This window comes from Podarcis liolepis (assembly GCF_965112155.1).
Source record: "Podarcis liolepis genome assembly, chromosome: 3".
In the NCBI taxonomy this organism is placed as follows: domain Eukaryota; kingdom Metazoa; phylum Chordata; class Lepidosauria; order Squamata; family Lacertidae; genus Podarcis; species Podarcis liolepis.
The window spans coordinates 108088488-108110102 of NC_139557.1; the positions used below are offsets into that span (position 1 = coordinate 108088488).

The following is a 21615-nucleotide window of genomic DNA, read 5'->3' on the forward strand; positions in this document are numbered from 1 at the left end:
TCTTCAACTTTGACTTCCTGTCAAGTCCCTTTGCATATGTTTTATCTTACATTTGAATGTACACAAAACAATAAACCTTTCTATATAATTTTTCTAATACATTCTGAAAACATAATAAATCCTTAATTGTAGTCCACCTCCTTTTAGTTCATTTATCACTCGAATGCTAGCATGGAGTCAAAACTATTCCAACTTTTGTTTTCTCACAACGTTGTAGACTCCTCCAGCTACTTTAAATTGGAGCAGTGGCACTGGTATTTAATCCTCTGTCCACCCCCACATCACCTTCCTGAGCTATACCCTTTTGGAGTGGTATTATACCTTCAGCAGAAAAAAAAACCTTCAGCGGAAACCTTCAGCAGAAAAAACAACTATTCCAGATGAGATCTGACTAGGGATGGATAAATTTGTCCATTTCAGTCCTTTTAAGGTTCTGATTTTCTCCACGCTTCTGCAGCGGAATGACTTCCCCTCAGGTATGTGTGTCATAACTCATGGTGCCTGTTTCACCCTTAACTGTGGGTCTAATAGTGGTCACAATGGCCTTGAGCAGGACAAGTCTGGTAGTGGCTGTTGAGCAGGAGGGCATGGTTTTCAGCCACCTGAAGCCACTGGAGACAATGCCTGCTGGAGCAGCTGGAGATGATCTCTGTCTGAAGAGGACAAAAGGCGCTCCATTATCAAAAAGAGAGCATGACCAGGTAAAGCAGCAAATGGATGCCTGGCTTAGGAAGGCAAGAACAAAGTTGAATGGAGAGGGAAGGATGGAAAGAGGAAAGGGCAGCAGGGATCCAAAACAGCGGCCAGCACATTTAAAGAAAAGCATCGTTGCCCAACAGTAAGTACAATTAGTAAATACCTTCTATCCTTGGAGTTCCTTTTCACGTCCTGCCCATACAACGTGGCTTTAATTTTGAGGACCTGGGTGAGGTTCACAACATACTTCCTTTCTGACTCAAGTAAGTCCAAAGCGATATTCTGCCTTTTAGCTTTGGAGAAACAAGGTGAAAATGATTTGGTGTTTCAAACGGGTTATTAATTATTGTGATTATGCACTCGTATCTAGACAAGGTGTCATTCCAAGAAGAAAAAAATCGAGCAAGCAGAAAACGAAGACCCAATTCCTGTATCAGTGACTCAGGGGCCAAATGTAGGCTTCCAGGCTGACTATGCCCATACCAGGCCCCTCCTCAGCCCTGCTCTGCACCCTCCTTGACTGCTTTTGCCTGGCTGGAATTTGCCTTTGCGATAATGCTCAGAAAGAGGGAAATAATTCCAAAGGAATGTGACTGCAGAGTAACGTTTTCACTGCTTCTTGCACTGAAGTACCACCAGCTTGGTAGCACCGTAAGAAGTCAGGAGCCATTAGGCTAGATTTCAAATGAACCCTGAGTTCAGAAGCTACTGCAAGGATTAGCCATTTCAAATCCTGCTCTACAGATTACAGCAATGATTTATTCAAATTCCTCAATAGTATCTAGACTAGGGGTAGCTCACCGGTGCTCCAACAGATATTGTTGGGCTGATAGGAGTTGTAGTCTAGCAATGAACGGAAGCCACAGGTTCCTCGTCCCTCCTCTGTAGCCTTTTTGCTTTCTAGCCGCTACCTTTATTCTCACCTGCAATAGACGGTTCCCGCAGCGCATTCTCCATTGAGCTATAGCTACTGGGACCTAGTTCCTTCTGCCTGTCACTCTGGTCCTTTGAAATATGTTCGCCAGCCCAGTCTTTACTGTCCTTGGGCTGCTTCCACACTGTGGATGATGACTGGCCCTTTGGCTGAGCATCAGCAGACGAGGAAGCTCTGAGGTTCTCTTCCATCTCCAGATTTGTACCGGTTAACCCTAGGAATTAGAACAGGTGGTCAGCAGGACCAACAGGCGCATCCTTAATGGCCACTTGTCTCATCAGGCTGGTCAAAAACCCATAGCAAAAGACGCTGGACTGCTGCGTGAAGGCTCTGAAACCAGTGCGCTCAATCGGAGCAAAATGGTGACTAGTCATGCTCTCCCCTCCATTGTTGGAGGCCGAATGACTCTGGGTATACCAGCAGGGGGGAATCAAAAGTGGGGAGGGTGCTGTTGCACTCTTGTCCTGCTTACGGGCTTTCCAATGGACATCTGGTTGTCCAACATAAGAGACAGGATGCAAGGCTAGAAAGGCCTTTGGTCTAATCCAGCAAAGTTCTTCTTGTGTTCTTATGTGTGCCAGAAGAGCTTAAAAGAGAAAGGAGCAATCTGGACGTAGCTTAGGAACGAGAGCAGGAGGACATAGGAAATTGAAATTGAAATACTTGATTGTCACTTGTACAACTTGTATACAGTGAGATTACACGATCACCCCCCCCCAGCTCTCTTAGTCTTAATTCCCCTCGTTTACTGACGCACACCCACCAAACCCGAAAGTCAGTTGCCCTGTTGTTATCTTTTCATTCAGCAGCCTAACAGCCCACGGATAGAAGCTGTTCTTTACCCTGTTGGTGCGACTAATCCTGCTTGTATATCTTCTGCCTGAGGGCAGGAGATCAAGAAAGTGCCGGCCAGGGTGTGAATCATCCCTGAGAATTTTCCTCACTCTCCTGAGGCAACGTTCTTCCGCTATTTCATCCAGCAGATTCACGGGACAGCCCATAATATCTTGTGCTGTATTCACCTCTGTAGGCACTTCTGTTGGTATTAAAGGGTTAAGAAGCTCTAATCAAGACGCTCTAGTCACTGAGCAGCTGGAGGTCGTTAACCTTCCTGGAATGTGAGTTTGTATAAATAGTCAACTCACTCGTGTGTTTGCCCCTTTTTTCCCCCCTTCCTTTTCTTTTGGGGCGTGTTTGCTGAAATGTGTGATTCTTCACCAGGGTTTTTTGTTTTGTGTAAATAAACCTTTTATTTGAGTTCCAAACCGCTTGCTCCAAGATTCCTTTATTGAAAAGATGCTGACTCTCCAGCCCTTCTTGAGCCGCTGTGCGAAATGCTCTGCTGTAATGGGACATTGTGGCATCGGAAGCGCACTGGACATATGATTAGCATTAAACTAATTAAAGTTTAATGGGACAGGTTATGGCTGTTTGTACGTCAAGAAGGAGATAAGGAGTGCAGTTCAGAGTGATTTATGCAAGGACTGGAGCGAAGACAGAAGCGGTTGCCGACAACGAAAGCCTTCAAAGCAGCTTGAGTCCTGCAACGTGCCTAGGAAAAGTTTTAAAGAGGCACTGCGCAGTTTGTACTCGCTGGAAGACGTCTTATTCCTCGAGGAGCCACCTCAGCAGCTGGGAGACGGTCTACAGGTCTGTGAGTATCGTTCCTAAGCCCCAGGGAGGATGGCAGAGTCCCAGGAAAGTTTTACTGTCCCATTTACGCGACTCAATGGGAAAAATTGGCAAGATTGGAAGGCTAGAGTAAGGGTTTGGTTGCAAGCGAAAGAGTTGTGGAGTTGTACTGAAGCACCGCCTTTACAGGCAGCTGCAGACGCGTCTGCAGAAGACAAAGCAGCAGCAGCAGCTTCTCAGAAACGCGACAGGAAAGCCCAAGGTCTACTAGTTTTGGCAGTGGGACCAGAGCAAATGCCTTATGTTTCTGAGTTAAAGAACACGCATGAGGTCTGGACGGTTCTGCAGCGGTTGAATTCCAGAAACACTGCGGGGGCCAAGATCCATGCTACAAGATGTTTGTTTGATTTACGTCTCCAACCGGGAGCGTGTGTGAAAGAACATATTGCCAAAATGGTGTCTGCCTTTAATCAACTAAGACAGCTGGGCATACCTTTCTCTATGGAGCAGCAGTCATACATTTTGTTGTCTTCTCTTGATAAAAGCTATGAGACTCTAGCTTTAACTTTGGAAGCTATGCCTTCATCTGAATTAACCCTTGAATACATTTCTTCTCGACTTGCTGATGAACAGGATAAAAGGCAAAGAGAAAGAGGTTTGTCTTCAAAGGGGAGTTATGCTGTGCCTAAGAGTGGGGATGCTGAGTTTGAGAACACAGTAAATGCTTTTGCAGCTAGACACTGTTTTCGCTGTGGTTCCTCTTCCCATTTAATCAGGAATTGTACACGTGAACCTGGTCAAGACAGCACCAAGGCCGTTACCCCTAGTTACCAGACAAGGAGTTCCAGGGGACGTCGAAGAAGAGGAGGAGGTCGTGGCTACTCCCACAGCACACAGCACATGGCTTCAGCAATGGCGTTGATGCAAGGGCGTGGCCAAGGCAGCAATCTACGCTGGTTGATCGACAGTGGTGCATCTCACCACCTGGTGGCACCATCTAGTGTCCGTTTGCAGAATTGCAGACATTTGCAAACCCTTAAAGTTGTGACAATGGCAGATTCAACTAAACGTTCCTTAGAGACCGTAGGCACAGTGTTTTTGAAGTGTTTGCAAATAGAAATTGATGCCTACGTGCTAAAGGGAATGAAGGGGTGTATTTTGTCTGTGTCAGAACTTGATAGAAATGGGTTTAAAACTGTGTTTGAAAATGGGGTTTGCACTATTTCAAAGAATAACGTATCTCTTTTGCAGGTGGAATGCAGAGATGGGTTATATTATTTTGAGACAAGTCCAGACGAAGTTGAACAGGTTCATGCTGGTTGTGTGAACTCGCCTACCCATAATTCTTGTGTTCATTTATGGCATCGCCGTTTGGGACATATTAACTTTCAGTATGTTAAAAGGCAACCTGAATTATCAGAAGGGTGCAAATTGAACAAATGTACTAAGTATTTGGATTGTACTGCATGCAAAAGGGCGAAGGTTCATAGATGCAGCTATCCCAGTTCAAATAGGAAATCTGACAAAGTATTCCAACTTGTGCATATGGACCTATGTGGCCCAATGCCTGTTGCTAGCATGGGAGGTTCGAGGTATGCACTGTGTCTCTCAGATGACAAAACAAAGGTTACATGGTTTTTTCCTCTCAAAACAAAGGCAGATACTGCAGAAACAGTTAAAAATTGGGTTCATGCAGTAGAACTTGAATTCGGTACTAGAGTACTTGCTTTTCAGACAGACAGAGGGTCAGAATTTACCGGGTCTGTGTTGCAGAATTTCTTTAAGAAAAGGGGAATTAAGCATTGTCTGTCTACACCTTATTCCCCCCAAGAAGGAGGCGTGGCCGAACGTAAAAACAGGGTTCTGCAAGAGTTGGCAAACTCTATGTTGTTTGATGCTAAACTTCCTCAAAGTTACTGGGCGGAAGCCTGGAAGACGGCTACTCATGTTCTGAACCGAGTATATAATTCGGTAATTGATACTACGCCATATTTTGCTTTATATGGGAAGAAGCCCAAAGTTAATTACTTTCGGGTGTTTGGATCTCAAGCCTATGTACTTATCCCAAAAGCGTTAAGGAAAAAGGGAAGTCCAAGGGCTAGGAAACTCATCTTTTGTGGGTACGAACCACATGCCAAATCTTGGAGGTTCGTGAACCCAGATGGGGACACTACAAGAGTGGTCCTCAGTAGGAGCGCTGAATTTTGTGAGCAATCCGGATGGACTCACTTACATGCTAACCCTGACATTTTGAGAGATGATTTAGGCATTTATGCTGAGAATGAAAGTCCAGAGGGTGTTGAGCCAGAAGGGGATGGTGCACATGGTTCAGATGCAGATTCTGACCAGGCACAAGGTTCTTCTCCTAAGGTAGAAAAGCCAGAATCTAAGAGTGTTCCAACATCGCCAGTCAGTAGGCCTAGCAGACAGCAAAAGCGAAGCAGGTCGCCTGCAACGCCAAGCCCAAGGGAGGTATCTAAACGGAGGTCTTTATCCCTAGAGGCACGTCCAGACATAAAGTCTGAGACAGATTCTGACAGCCAACGGTCAGAGGGGGCACAAGAGGAGCAATTGCACAGGTCAACACGTGCCACATTTAAGGGCAAGCCGCCAGAGCGGTTTAAGGTGACAAGTGTATACGTAAATATGGCACAGTGTGAGCCAGATAGCTATGTAGAGGTACAACAGCTTCCAAGCTCAGAAGCCGCAAAGTGGCAGGAAGCAATGGAAAAAGAGATGGCTTCAATGAAGTCTCTCGGTGTGTTTACAAGTACAGAGCTTCCAGAAGGGCAACAAGCTGTAGGTTGTCGATGGGTATATCATTTAAAGCCCACAACTACTGAGGAGTTGCAATATAAAGCCCGACTAGTTGCAAAAGGGTTTTCGCAGCGCAAAGGAGTTCACTATTCTCAAATTTATGCCCCTACTTCAAGATCGGAGTCATTAAGAATGCTTTTAGCCTCTTCAGCTAAGAAGGGAAATAAGCTGTTTCATTTTGATGTCAATGTGGCTTATTTAAATGCAGACTTACAGGAGGAAGTCTATATGACGCCACCACCAGGTTTTGAAGGAGACAAGCCAAACCAGGTCTGGCGCCTACACAAATCCATTTATGGGTTGAAACAGTCCGCCCGTAATTGGAATTCCTGCTTAAACGATGCTCTAGAGAGCATGGGGTTCAGAAAGAGCGCAGCAGATGCGTGTCTTTATCTAAAAGGCTCGGGATGTGAACAAGAAGCAGTCTTGATATTTGTTGACGATTTATTATACAGTGGAAAGGACGATAAACTTGCACAACAATTTGCCACAAAGCTTGGAGAAAGGTTTCAGATAAAATCACTAGGCAATGTATCTGTTTATCTAGGAGTTAAAATTCAGCAAGATGAAGATGGGAACTATTGGCTCAGCCAAGAAGCTAAGATCCAGCAGTTGCTGGAAAGGTTTAAAATGGACAACTGTGCTGGTGTTAAAACCCCAATGGAATTAAGTTACACAAAGGATGCTCAAACTGAGCAACAGGCAGAGTTCTGTAATCCCGGGGTTTATCAGTCAGCGATAGGCAGTCTACTCCACATTGCACAGTGGACTCGGCCCAATATAACATATGCTGTCAACATGCTGTGTAGACAAGCTGAAAAACCATCAATGCATGCTTGGCAAGGAGTAAAAAGAGTTTTAAGGTATCTCCAAACTACCAAAAGGTTTCGCTTAAAACTATCAGCAGAGGGCAGCACACAACTTGAATGTTGGGCTGACAGCAGTTGGGCAGATGCTGGACCAGATAGAAAATCAGTGTCAGGAATGGCGATAAAATTTGGAAATGCACTAATTGGTTGGAGATCAAGAAAACAATCACTTATAGCTTTAAGTTCAACTGAATCTGAGTTCAATGCATTATCAGATGTATGTAGAGAACTGGAATTTTATAAGCAACTGGTGCAAGAATTGTTTGGAGAATGTTCCCTACCTATCAGAGTGTGGGAAGACAATCAACCTTGTATTAAACTAGCTAAATCAGGTCAATTCAAGGCACACACAAAACACTTGGATATCCGTTATCAAAATGTATGCCAAAGTGTAAAACAAGGTTTAATTGAACTAAAGTATTGTCCAAGCCAAGAAAATCTCGCAGACGGTTTTACAAAAGCTTTGAGTCCGCAATCTCATAAATGTTTCTCTTCAGGTTTAAATTTGAATTAAGGTTGGTACAGCTCAGTGTTACGAGCGAGAGGGGGTGTTGGTATTAAAGGGTTAAGAAGCTCTAATCAAGACGCTCTAGTCACTGAGCAGCTGGAGGTCGTTAACCTTCCTGGAATGTGAGTTTGTATAAATAGTCAACTCACTCGTGTGTTTGCCCCTTTTTTCCCCCCTTCCTTTTCTTTTGGGGCGTGTTTGCTGAAATGTGTGATTCTTCACCAGGGTTTTTTGTTTTGTGTAAATAAACCTTTTATTTGAGTTCCAAACCGCTTGCTCCAAGATTCCTTTATTGAAAAGATGCTGACTCTCCAGCCCTTCTTGAGCCGCTGTGCGAAATGCTCTGCTGTAATGGGACATTGTGGCATCGGAAGCGCACTGGACATATGATTAGCATTAAACTAATTAAAGTTTAATGGGACAACTTCCTATCAGATGATGTCAAACCAGCGTGATGCAGTATGAAAGGAATATGGTGAACGGTTCTAGAGCTCCACTGCCACATCTTGTGGTAGTGAGTTCCACAAGTCAATAAAGGACCCTTTGAAATCACCTTGCCATTACATGTCTCTTAATAATTGGTAACAACAGTGGAGCGGCAGGGTGGCCTTCTGGCAGCTGCATTGTGTTCACCATGACAGGGAGAGGGCAGGGCAGGGCAGGCTGACGGCAAGGTCAGGGGAGCTCTGGATGGGCAGAGTTGCTCCCCTGCAGGTGTGTTGCTGCACCTGCAGCATACTGGTGCTGCCAACCCAGTGCTCCCCCAACCTCACCACTGCCCTGTGCCCCCATTCTGGAGAATGCTGTGCTCCCTCCTCAAGTACCACTTGCTGGTTAGGAATATCTGCCAAAGAGGGAATATTTGGGAGCAGCAATTGATTAACAACAACAAAAACCACCCCTCCAAGTGCACCAACCTTTCATGCTGCCTTCTCCTAGTCCCATGGGCCTGCAGTCAGAGACTAAGCAAGAACAGGAGAAATTTTAGTTATTTGTAAAGGAAGATGAGTAAAGCAAGCTTCACCTAGAGATCTAAAGTCAAACACTGAGGAAAGTGCTTTGAGGGTTTCTGGTTTTTTAACATTTAAGGCACTGGAAGAAAAAAGGGTGGTTGTTGTTTTTTAATGTAGTCTATGCCATTACTGCCATCTGACTGATAGTTCAGTCAAGTAGAACATGAGACTCTTCATCTTAGGGTTGTGGGTTCAAACCCCACATTGGGCAAAGAGATTTCTGCATTGCAGGGGGTTGGGCTTGATGACCCTTGTGGTCCCTTCCAACTCTATTTTTCTATGATCCTATGATCTGTGGTTGCTTACAAATAACTCATTTTTTCTCAGGATATTTTTATTTTTTTACATAATGTGCTTGCTCAAATATTACAGAGGATTCCGTGCTGCTTCCAGGAAGGTCATTCCGACCACTGCTGAATCACTGTCTCTCCCTTATAAACAACAATATATTGTCCTTTTTCTGTGTACAACCTGGTATTTCCCAATCAGTGGGAATGATGCAGCTGCAGACATTTGCAGCTCAGTCGCCATTCACGATAACCCATGAGATGGGTGTCCCTTTATAACCCCATTTTTAGTTTTTCCTTAATTACCCCTAACACAATGGACTCCTTAATTATCCCTAACATTTCTGTCTCTGTTTCTCGTTTTAATGAAAGGGAGTTATACCACAATAGCAGGAGCAGCTAAACCTTTGGCCCCACAGAAACATTTGTAAATGGGAAAAACCATTCTGGGCACTGCACCATCTGCGGAAGACGCCTTTACCTGCCGAATGGCAAGGTAGGATCTCATGGAAATGAAAGATTTCAGGGGGGGAGAGGGAGGAGAAGGTGTTAAAATATTGTAAGCTGCCTTGTGCATACAGGATAGGGTAGGGTAGGGTCGATCAAACAAAATAACTACCTTTCTCATACGTTGCATTATGCAACAGCTTTACAAAATCTTCATTAATCAAAACTGGCTCCGGAAGGTTTAGTGATCGAAAGGGACTTCCTTGTAGAGGTGTAGGGACTGTTTGTGACCCATGCTCCTCCTTCTGTATTCTTCTGAGGCAAAAATAAAATAAAAGCAAGACTACCAGAGCATACATTTGGGAGACACACATTTGTTTTAAGGCATAAGAATTTACAAAAGTTAAATGTAAAAACAAATAAGATATCTCTTGTTTCAGACACACTGTCACAATCTTACGTAGTATATTGAAACTAGAATTCTATGAGTAGGTCACGAAGAGGGGGAAACATAGCAAGGGCAGAGCACAGCTTGTTTCTGACACATTAGCATAAGGGAGGTAAGAAAATAAGGAAAATAATCAAGCAGAGGCTCGGTACTTCTTTCCTTTTCTTGGCTGGGGCTACTACTTCATGCTAGCAGTTTTAGTTATAATACCTCTTTGCAAGACTGTTTGCATTTCTAATTAAAAGCTAAATGTTGTGTTTCTGCTGGTTGAAGATCTTTTGCTAAAGCCCAATGCATTTTACAACTTGAATTTATTATATAAACATCTATTCCTTCACTGTCAGTTGACCCGAATAAACTGGACTTTCTGAGGGGTATGACTTGGGGGACTGCCAGGAGGAGCTGATGCACTCCAAAAAATCTACCACTGGGTGTCCCTACCACGGGGGGGTGGGGGTGGGGGAGAGAAAACCAGTGCTATGAAGTTACACAGGGATTTGAAGAAGGTTTAGTCTACAGTCACTTACTTTGCTTTCAGCTTGCGAGATTCTTTCCGCTTCTCCTGCTGCAGCTGTTCAATCTTCTGCTGCATCTCCTCCTGCTTGGCACTGATTTCCTCAATCATGGACTTGGCATCACTGAGCTCATCCTGATTTAAAAGACAAATGATAGCAACATATGTTAAGAACAGTAGATCTTTTCCTGAAGCATCTTGAGCATACAAGTGCATGTGCAGAATTGGGGTGCAATAGCCTAACCTTAAGAAATGCAAACAACTATGGATTGATTGATTGATTGATTGATTGACCTGTTGTTGTTGTTGTTGTTTGAAAAAGTGCTGTTATTCTCACTGAGGCTAATGAATGGCCAAACAGAACAGTGTACCTGTGGTACTTAAGTACAAAAAAGAGTTGTTTTCATATATCTGGAGTCCTTTCACCTCATAAAAAGTGAGGGCAAGTTTAAAATTAGAGAGGGCAGCTAGCTTGCAGCTTGCTTCTTCTATTGCCCTGCATGAGACTTGTGCTTTGCCCAGTCTCATGCAGGACAAGGATTTAGGAGTCAAGGTTTATGACGGTGAGGTATAGCACCTTGGTAATAACTAATCTGAAATAACACAAGGGAACAAAATCAGACTCGATTGCTGCAGATGGGAAGGTAGCCCATCAAGGAGATGGAAAACTCTGACCCTAAACCTCCACTGCCTTGTGGGATATCTTTAGGAGAAGAAAAGGCTAAGGAGTAACCAGGGGTCAGCAAACTTTTTCAGCAGGGGGCCAATCCATTGTCCCTCAGACCTTGTGGGGGGCTGGACTGTATTTTGGAGGGGGGGAAATGAATGAATTCCTATGCCCCACAAATAACCCAGATATGCATTTTAAATAAAAGGACACATTCTGCTCATGTAAAAACATGCTAATTCCCAGACCGGACCAGATTTAGAGGGCGATTGGGCCGGATTCGGCCCCGAGGCCTTAGTTTGCCTACCCATGGAGTAAACCCTTCACAAATCCAGAACAGAGTCCCTAAAATAGTTGGACGGCGCCTTGTATGCCTCCTTCTGGCAACTTCTGCAGCTAAGCTGGTGCCAAGCATATTGCTCTGCTTTCCTTTGGACCACATCAGTGAGGCCGGAGGTGGGAGGTGTTATGTACTGGGCCAGCAGGGGGATACTGTAGATAGTTATGCAAATGAAGGATCGAAAGTGACGTTCTGTGATTGGATAGTTTTAGAAAGTTGCAACAGTTACATCGTTCTGGAGCTCTATATAAGCAGGCTGACTGAGCTCTTCAGTTCAGTTCTATTCTGGCCTCTGAATAAACAAGAGCTGCTGAAGAATCGCTGTGTCGTCTGATATGTTCGCCCACAACTTAACAGGGGGGGGGGTCATCTGGCCAGTCCAGGACCTCCATAAACACCACCCAGGCTTGCACCCCCAGGCTTGCACTGAAGGTCATTTCGGTGATGTTGACACTGCGGTTTGACTTTACCCCCAAAAGGAACACTCCATTGTCTCTCGAGACGGATGGATACCAACAAGAACTTAATATGTTCAGAATACATTGGGGAATATGCCTGGCAGTAATTCATTTACTGCAGCCAGTATTTCTGCATTCTGCATGTGCTAGATGTCACGAGGCAACACTCTCTCTCTCTCTGCTTCAAGCAGGCCTAATTCTCTCCCTTGAAAAAGGGGCTGGTTGTCAATGGACACAGCCTACCTTGAAGCAATTAAGAGAGTTCTTCATCTCTGCCACTTTCTCCTCCATGGCACAGCGGCAGCTTTGGACCTTCTCCTCCAGAGCATACTCTCCATGCTGGATCCTTGATAGTTCCTGCATTGCTTCGGTGAAACCGGTTTTCAGCTCAGAAGCCAGAGCCTGCAACTAAATGAACCAGAATTCATAGCCATTGTTAATGCTGCAGAAATGGATTACATAAGAACAAATAAAACTGCTTTATAGAATATATTCCCCTCTAACTCCATACTGTCTATATTTACTGACAGCAGCTCTCCAGGGTTTTCAGGACTGAACCGGAGACCTTTTGCAAGCAAAGCAGATGCCTTCTAACCACTGAGCTTATATTCCCCCCAGACCCTTTGTTTTTTTATAAGAGATGCCAATCTTCCACTTTAACCTCAGATTTAACCTCTCTCCTCCCTACCTGTGTCTCTTTCTCCTGACACTTGAATACCTTTCCACCCTGATTTTACTCACTGGTTTTTATTTATTCTTTATTACATTTCTATCTGCCTTTTCTCCCACAGGAGACCCAGGTGACAAACACACAAAAGAAATCATTACATGTTTTAAAACTGTGAAAGCATCTTAGAAACAGCTCCAATACAGATGCAGTCTCTACTTAAAAGGCTTGTTGGACGAGGAAGTCGTCTCTTTCAACAGGCACTGAGAAGTCAGTGGAAAGAGAACAGGGGCATTACGTTCAAGACACACTTGCTCATCTTGCCTCTTCCAAAATTAGCCTCTTTCCCTTCTTCCTGTACTTTCTTCCATAAATGTGTCTTGTCTCTACCTTTAGATGCAATTCTGCATGCAGGACCTGCTTCAGTCTTTAATTTTTGTACGCTGCCTATATGTTTAAATAAACAGCAATATTATTAAATAAGCTCTTACCGACAAGCAATATTATTACGTTTCCCCTTATTGCTTTTATTTCGTTCTTTTATTGGACGGAATCCTGTTTGCTTTTTAAACATACAAACAGACTATATCTGTTCCTAGACCGATAAATAAACAAAGCATTGATAATGTCCTCCATTGAGGAAGCCCTGATCCTTGGACATTCATAGCACGTTCCTTCCAAACGAATACCTTAAAGAACCTGGCTCCATGTTTCCAAGGCTATGAGGACCAGAAAGAGAACCATTCCGCCCTCCCCCCCCCCCCCCGTAATCTGCAAATGCTAATAGAGATCTCCTTAGATCTTGACCAGGCCTGTACCTCTTGTGAAATACAAAGCCAAACATGGCAGACACCTGCTCTTGCATAGGGGGAAGAGAACTTCTTTAGCCTAGGGGGTGGAATCAGATTTTTATCTAACCCACCCCATGTGGGCCAAGTTTGCTTGGTGGGTGGAGCTGCCCACCTGTCAATCAAATCACATCACAGTGATGTCCAATGACCATTTTTTACCACAGGGGTCTTTGGAAGCTAGGGTTGCCACCTTTGGTCGGGCAAAATATAGAACAGGTCAGGGAGAGGGGGATATTCTCAGTATTTTTGAGCCCCATAGGCATTTCCTAAACAGGGAGTTTATCTTTTGGAAGTATGATCCGGATATAAAATCTGGAAGTCCTCTCAGAATATAGATAAATCGGGGAATAATATTCATTTTGAGAGCATTCACCTTTCCCCAAAGGGTAAGGATGAATGACTCCCACTTATCAATGTCTAACTCTCTGCACTCTTAACAAACTACAGTTGCCAGGATTCCTTGCAGGGAAGGCATGACTGTTTGAAGTGATATGATACTGCTTTAAATGTAAAATGCAAATGTGGCCTAAGACTTCATGAAAACAAAACCAGAATGTAATATTTATTCCAGATTATTTAACCCCATATTGAAGAAGTGTTAAGTATCAGAGCACCTTGCACTGTTGAAGTGCCTTTTCAATGTCAGATATTTTGGGGAGCTATTAATAGCATTAAGGTTTTAAACCAAGTCTCTGTTTGGCTAGTCTGATGTGTTATGATTTTTTGCATAGAGTTATCAAAAGCCTCGCTAATTCCTTAAATGTTTGGGATTATTCAGAGCAAGTTGCTCGTTTTTACCTGGGCAAGCTGTGTTGCAGGGTTAATCACTGGCACAGTTTCAGTTTCTCCTGTGGGAATAAAGAGCTTCAGTCAATTAACGGGACTTATTAGGCTTGCTATATATAAAATGGGGGCATAGTGATTTGCAGTCCACTTTAGGTGGAAACCTGTCTCTTTTCTGGAACACAGAGTCCTGCTTTGAAGCTGCCACATTATAATAATTTTGCACAAGCTACCACAATTACAAGCAGAGGAATTTCAGCACTGAATTGTACCAATGGTTCAGTTTCACGTTATAGCTATGGAAAGCTATACATGTGCTATATATGGTTAGTTATGGGTTTAAACTGTGAAAAGCTATGGAATAACTGATTGTGTAGTGTGATAAGGAGGAGGAGTTTGGATTTGATATCCCGGCTTTCACTCCCTTTAAGGAGTCTCAAAGCGGCTAACATTCTCCTTTCCCTTCCTCCCCCACAACACACACTCTGTGAGGTGAGTGGGGCTGAGAGACTTCAAAGAAGTATGACTGGCCCAAGGTCACCCAGCAGCTGCATGTGGAGGAGCAGGTATTCAGAATCAGTGCTAGCATAGCTAGTAGCCATTATGAGCTGTATCCTCCATAAATTTGTCCAGTCCTCTTTTAAAGCCATCCATGTTGGTGACCATCTACATAACGATGTGCTGCATATCTATTCCATAAATATATTAACAGCAGTGTTGTCCCAAGACACTGTTGAATGCCTTTCCCCCTTTACTGTGATCCATGCGACGGTCACCTCCAGACTTGATTATTGTAACTCGCTCTACGTGGGGCTGCCCTTGAGACTGACCCAGAAACTCCAGCGCGTGCAGAATGCCGCGGCGAGACTCCTTATGGGGTCCTCGCTGCGAGATCACATTCACCCGGTGCTATACCAGCTGCACTGGCTCCCGGTGGAGTGCAGGATCAGGTTTAAGGTGCTGGTTTTAACCTTTAAAGCTCTATACAGCCTAGGACCCTCGTACCTACGGGACCGCCTCTCCTGGTATGTCCCACGGAGGACCTTATGGTCTTCTAACAAAAACATCTTGGCGGTCCCAGGCCACAAGGAGGTTAGGCTGGCCTCAACCAGAGCCAGGGCTTTTTCGGCCGTGGCCCCGATCTGGTGGAACGCTCTGTCACAAGAGACTAGGGCCCTGCGGGACTTGACATCTTTCCGCAGGGCTTGCACTACAGAGCTGTTCCACCAGGCCTTTGGCCAAGGCACAGTCTGACCCCCTCCTTTGGTAATCCTCACAGAACTCTAGCCCAGTGGTTGCCATTCATTTGATTTTGAATTGATTTTAGAATGAATTGATTTTAGTATTGTTGTTAGCCGCTCTGAGCTTAGCTTTGGCTGGGGAGGGCAGGATATAAATAAAATATTATTATTATTATTATTATTATTATTATTATTAGGCCTAACACTCTATTTTTTTACAAAAATAAAAAACCCTGCACGATTGATAGAAGAAAGGCATCATATAAATGTAAGGGAGAAAAGGAGCAGGGAATCATTTCCTGCCTTCAACTATAATGTAATAATATTAGGAGTGAGAGATTTCTTTTTGGAATAATCCAGGATCTGTTTTAGCTAGAAGTGGTGCTGGACTTCTAACTGACCAATGTGAATCCCACCACATCAGCCCAGAGAGTACGTGTGGGCGTGTGACTCTTCAGTAGTGCCGTTGTTAACGATGGCACCTCCAAAATGGTGGCTCACATATGCAGTGACACCATCCTGGATGAGTTGCCAACATGGCTGATAGGTTCCTCAGTCACAAATTTAGGCTGCAATCCCAAATGCTCTCACATTTTTTGAATCAACATGCATAGGGCTGCAGTGTTATAATGGAGTTTACTACCCAAAATTTGCCACATTTGGACCATTGGCATGATCCAGCAAGGCTGGTCTTCTATTCAAAGAGATCCCCATCCCTTTTTAAAGAAAAGATTGCTTCTATCAGTTGGCTTTCTTGAATCCAGTTTATTATTTTGTTTTTGCTCACCTGTGAACACAACTCAGTGCTTCTAGAACCTTAACAAACCCCACTTTACTGAATCCTGGAAATTGTAGTTATTTTGGGAGGGGGGGTCTAAGAGAAGCCCAACTATCCTCACTAACTTACAGTTCCCAAAATTATCGCAGAGAAGCCATGACAATAAAATACACGTAAAATGAAATCTAGATCTGGCTGTGTGTACAGTGGTGCCTCGCAAGACGAAAAGAATCCGTTCCGCAAGTCTCTTCGTCTTGCGGTTTTTTCGTCTTGCGAAGCAAGCCCATTAGCGGATTAGCGGATTAGCGCTATTAGCAGGTTTAGCGGATCAGCTGATTAGCGGCTTAGCGGATCAGCTGATAAGCGGCTTAGCGGATCAGCTGATAAGCGGCTTAGCGGCTTAGGATCAGCTGATAAGCGGCTTAGCGGCTTGGGAAAAAAGGGAGGAAAAGGAAAAAAACCCGCAGGAACTTGCAAGACATTTTCGTCTTGCGAAGCAAGCCCATAGGAAATTCGTTTTGCGAAGCACCTCCAAAACGAAAAACCCTTTCGTCTAGCGGGTTTTCCGTCTTGCGAGGCATTCGTCTTGCGGGGCACCACTGTAATTATCCACCTTCAGGAAAGGTGTGTGGGTATATTGGTAGGGTGGGGTAGGGGTTATTATTGAATTTGCCTTAACTGTGCATGAAATCTGGTTGCCTTTTACTTAGGACACTGAGACCCTGAGGTGATACAGCCTGCCTTTCATTACCTTAAACCTCAGAGGGCCTGGGTTTCCTTAGGAAAGCAGGACACCTCTGTAACTCTTTGCTTACATGCTGATGCCGTCTTTCAGTCAGAGATGAAGTAATTTCTGAGTGAGAGGCAGAAGTAGGAGACAGAAAACAACAGTTTATCTTTCTACTCCTCTTCCACAGCTGCTATTTAATAAATAAAGGGGGGGGGGGACAAGCTTTCCGTATCACATTTAGTTTGACCCTGACTAAATAAAAAGTAAGACACGCGAGCCGCTGCTCTACCATAATAGCACAAGAAAGGCCTCATGAATTAAACACCTGAAAAATTAAATCCTTCACTGCTGATCATTTTTAAACACCTGCCCACGCCAAGGGAACACACAACACGGATGACAGGGCTGGGTACCAGTTTTGTCTAACTCTTCCTGTGACACCAAATGAGCACTTTTACTCCTTGGAGGGCCTCAGTTAATTCAAAGCATCCTGAAATTAATTTCCACTTCAGCTAGTACTAGGGAATGGGGCTTGCAGGATGCACAGTTATAATCTTATATAACCGCTAAAAAAATAAGCACCTCCTGTTCGTGCCTCCCAGCCGTTTCCTGTGAAGCAGTGCCATTTAATTCTAGAAATAATGCTCCTTTTTCTCAAAGAGAAATTAGACCCTGCCATGCTTACAGCTATACCATGTCGTTAGCATTCCGTTTGAAAAGTCCAGTGAGGTAAGACCAACAGCTACGACTGTTCATTGGGTCTATTTTGACATTTCCATGCATAGCACTACAAAGAGCATACAGGCCTGTTTGTGGCACATGTGAATATTGTCATATAAAATGTACATATCTAGCCAACAGAAGCATGACAATGCAAATGATTTTCCTGCCTCTTCTAACTGTTTTGGGAATCGCCACAAATTTAACTTACTGGGGTTGGAGGGGAGCAGAAGTTTTGAGGTAATTATACTGCTTTGTCTGCAATAGGTGTATGTCCCAGACCCTTCTGAAATTCCATAACTTTTCATACCACAAAAGTTCTGGGATTTCATTTTGCTTTTTGTCCCACTTTTGTTACACTTTAGGGAAAGAACGACCTTCCAGACAGGAGGAATCCAGTAACATTGGGGAAACAATGCAGAACAACTAATAAAGCTGAATGAAGTGTGGATGGTCCAGTTTAAATCCACTGCTAATGTGCCATTATTGCATCAATGGCATTTGTGATGGCCTGGGACTCAGACTCAGGCTCGGACTCGGAACCGGAGGAGTCTCAGTCCGCACCGGATCCTCTGCTTCAGGCGGCATCTGGACCGAGTCTGGGGCTGGATTCTGAAGAGTCCCAGTCTGCACAGGTTCCCCTGCAACAAACACCAGCTGGGCTGAGTCAGGGGCCTGAGCCTGCCCTGGCTCCAGATGCAGGGATTACCTCGTTGCCCTCTGCTGGGCAATCACTTACAGCTGCTCCACTACCGGTTGGGTCAGGGGAGGCTGAGGCAGCCTCTGGATCTAGTAACCCACCAACATCTTCTGAGCTGCAGATACAGTGGTACAGTGGTACCTCGCAAGACGAATGCATAGCAAGACAGAAAACTCGCAAGACGAAAGGGTTTTTGAGCTGCTTCACAAGACGATTCCCCTATGGGCTTGCTTCGCAAGACAGAAACGTCTTGCAAGTTTGTTTCCTTTTTCTTAATACTGTTAATACAGTTGCGACTTGACTTCGAGGAGCAACTCATAGCATGCGGTGTGGTAGCCTTTTTTGAGGTTTTTGAAGACTTTGGTGATTTTTGAAGCTTTTCCAAAACTTTTCCGACACCGTGCTTCGCAAGACGAAAAAAATCGCAAGACGACAAAACTCACGGAACGAATTAATTTCGTCTTGCGAGGCACCACTGTACTGAGATCTGAGAAGGAGAGACCCGAGTACTCGCAGGAGGAGTGCTTGCCTTTGGGCGAGACAGGGAGGTGAGTCACTGGGGGATCAGGACTGGCCGTTACCCCGACAGAGATAAAAGGCTGCTGGACCCCGCCCCAGGTTGCAGGAGCAACACTGCTGCTTGCTGGAACCTGCCTGAGACCCTGTGCCTGACCTAGTCTGGTTTCCTGCCTTGGCCCTGTTGGACTGACTTCTCGTGGAAACCCTGGATTCGGGACTGGACCTGGACCGTGTAGCTCGGGTTAACCCCTGGGCCCAGCTCAGCATTGTTGCAGAATACGCCCACCAAAACAAAGCATTTGGAAGAGGGGCTTGTAGGAATTCAGCCAGAAGCTATGAAACACAGTGATTGGAAACAAAGCAGTATGTCTGCCCAAAACTTTTCCAGGCAAAAATTGAAAGCAGAATTGCATATAAGCACCCCAATACCATCATGGGAACAAACCATAATGAATGCACAATAAATCAACACCTGGAGGGGCCCTTTATGAACTGCACTGTTGAAATCAGTTCAGTGTCTAAGTGGGGCTCCCACGTATGAGCTACCTGCACATCAGGGTGATGTGTTTCTATAGGCTACACAATGGGATTATTGCTGCTCCTCCGTCAGTATATAACCCTTAGGTACTACTGCTTTTGAATCTAAGTTTTGTATTCTAGCATGTATATATATTTTTGTTTGTGAGAACATTATAAATGGAATCCAACCAATGCCTGTGTGCTCATGGAACCTTTTGATTCAGTAGAGGCATCTGCTATTGGAAGAGGAGATGCGGTTTTGCCAACTTCCCCTTTCATCTGCATCTCCGCAAGCCATCTCAAACTTCCTCCTGTGAAATCAGTCTGCAGCTGAATTGCGGAGATCAGGGAGGTCTGCAGGACATAAGGGGAGGGGGGAATCTCCTCTTCTGTTAGTGGATGCCTTCATGGGACCAAGAACACTTCCAGGAATGCAGCTGAGTAGAGTGCCAATGAGATCGCATCCTATGACAATATTTTAATCTCTTGTTTCAGTAGATACTTTACCTTCTTTTCTGTTTGAATCCATGCTCCTTAAACACATTGGGTATTTTTTTCCAAGTCCAGTCAAAGCATCTTGAAAGAGCTTTTGGCGTTTCCAAAAAACCCGAAACAAAACTATCCCATGGTCTTGAATAATTTAGCATGTGAGCTCTCCAGTGAGTCAGATGATCCAGTTCCTATTTCCAATGGAAGAAAGAAGTACAATGGCGTTATTGTTCCACTTTGGGCCAGTATTGCTACGCCCTGGGGGGAAATGGCTTTTAAGTGACTTCAATAACTTGCACTTCATGGAATATATTGGTTTAATGGTCGCATCTATAGAACAGTTGTCCTACTGTATTCTGAAGGGCTTCTTCAGAAACAGACTTCCTGAGCTGGGAGAAGGCAGATCAACTTTCCCCAGTCCATTTCTTGAGGGACTCAGCTATCCCTACTAACATGACCGTCGGTAAAGGAGAGGCCTATACAATGGCAGAAGAGAAAGCAAAGTCCCTTCTTGTATTCTGAGCCTGTCAGGCTCCCGTCCTAATCACAGATCAGGTTTGTTGACTGCCAGCTGGCCACCCATAAGCTACAACATGGTGTCCTCCAAATATTGTTGAACTGCAATCCCCAACCATCCTGGACCTTTGGCCATGATGGCAAGGACTGATGAGAAGTGGAGTCCAACAACATCTAGAGGGCATCAGAGTGTGGGGATTTATTGATTTATTGGCACATTAGCAAGAGTTAGGAGGCTGCAAAATGTTATAGGAGCAAAGGAGTCATCAGCTTGGCATCAATACTCTTTTCTTTCTTTTTTAGGCACCAATGGCTACTCATTTGTGCCCCTCTAGTAAACAGAACAACAAAGCAATGTGATGCTGTCGACTGTTATCGAAAGCCAGTGGTGTTTTCTGTTGCATTTGGCAAAAGCATTGGAAACCAAATTGGGAAATAAGTCTGCATAACGCACTGGAGGTACTGATTTTGAATTACTGTAATTCGTTTGGAGCACCAATAATTCAAGGCAGATGATAAGCCATAAAGGATTTGGAGGTAGGAAATATTCACAGCGGGATGACAGGGCACATCAGACTTCGGCTTATACTGCTTCAAACACAGAGTTAAGCAGTTTGAAGGATTCAGAGACTTACAAGGATCTAATTTTTCCTGCCACCCTCCTGTTCCTTCCCATGCCTGGCCTTTTTTGTTTGTAAGCCTGATGGAAGGGCCTCTCTAGCCCTCCCCTCTCTCTGATATGAGCCACTTTCGAAAACAACAGTTCTTTAAAAAGTGAGGTGAAAAATATAGCAAAAAAATCATGAGTTCATAGGAGGCAAATCATTTGAGAAAAACCTAAAGGAAATTGGGATAACGAACTGCATTTAGCATAGAGAAAAGATGCCACAGGGGGAGCAGGGAGACATTGCCAGTTTTGGCCTGGCAGGTGTCTACTGCCTCTCATTCAGGGTGACTCATTGCCATTTAAAATCACCATGCCATAAAAGACAATTGGAAATACATTAAAATACAGCATCAAAAATGACTTTAAAAAAACAACAAAAGGCAGACAGTACAAATAAAACATAAGCTGTTTATCGCATTTGGAGAAACCATGGCGTCCTCTCCAGATGTTGAATGCCAACTCCTACCAGCCCAAGCCATCAGCAAGAATGAAGGTAATTAACAAGCTGAAGCAGCCTTTACTTTGAAGTAAATTGTGTTGATTTCTATGGCCCTTACTTATATCACTACAGTCATGAGTCTATTAGACCAGGCTTCCTTAACCTTGGCCCTCCAGATGTTTTGAGACTACAATTCCCATCATCCCTGACCACTGGTCCTGCTAGCTAGGGATCATGGGAGTTGTAGGCCAAAAACATCTGGAGGGCCGAGGTTGAGGAAGCCTGTATTAGACTCTTGGGTTGAGGAATTATTTAGGGGGTTTTGTTGGGGGGTTGTTGCTGTCTTTGATATTAATTTTGGGTATC

The 21615-nt window shown here is 44.4% G+C and overlaps 1 protein-coding gene and 1 long non-coding RNA gene across 5 annotated transcripts in view; one reads left to right on the top strand and one right to left on the bottom strand.

The window, feature by feature from the left end:
• Positions 1-21615, bottom strand: part of ARHGEF33 (Rho guanine nucleotide exchange factor 33) — a 34470-nt gene that overhangs the window by 10482 nt on the left and 2373 nt on the right. For 2 of the 4 annotated variants that reach the window (XM_083494331.1, XM_083494333.1), the window contains exons 2-9: positions 19646-19818; positions 13947-13996; positions 11874-12038; positions 10179-10300; positions 9376-9515; positions 8374-8418; positions 1620-1844; positions 860-989 (exon numbers count right to left, since the gene is read on the bottom strand). In XM_083494331.1, coding sequence (XP_083350457.1) covers positions 860-989; positions 1620-1844; positions 8374-8418; positions 9376-9515; positions 10179-10300; positions 11874-12038; positions 13947-13996; positions 19646-19682 — 914 coding nt within the window. In that variant the 5' untranslated portion in view covers positions 19683-19818. Of the gene's footprint in view, positions 1-859; positions 990-1619; positions 1845-8373; positions 8419-9375; positions 9519-10178; positions 10301-11873; positions 12039-13946; positions 13997-19645; positions 19819-21615 lie in introns of all 4 variants that reach the window. The other 2 variants (XM_083494332.1, XM_083494330.1) reach the window with 1 other exon arrangement.
• On the top strand, positions 725-12052 carry LOC310702924. Its single transcript, XR_014523797.1, has 3 exons — positions 725-838; positions 9129-9252; positions 11929-12052. It is a non-coding gene; the product is annotated as an uncharacterized lncRNA (long non-coding RNA).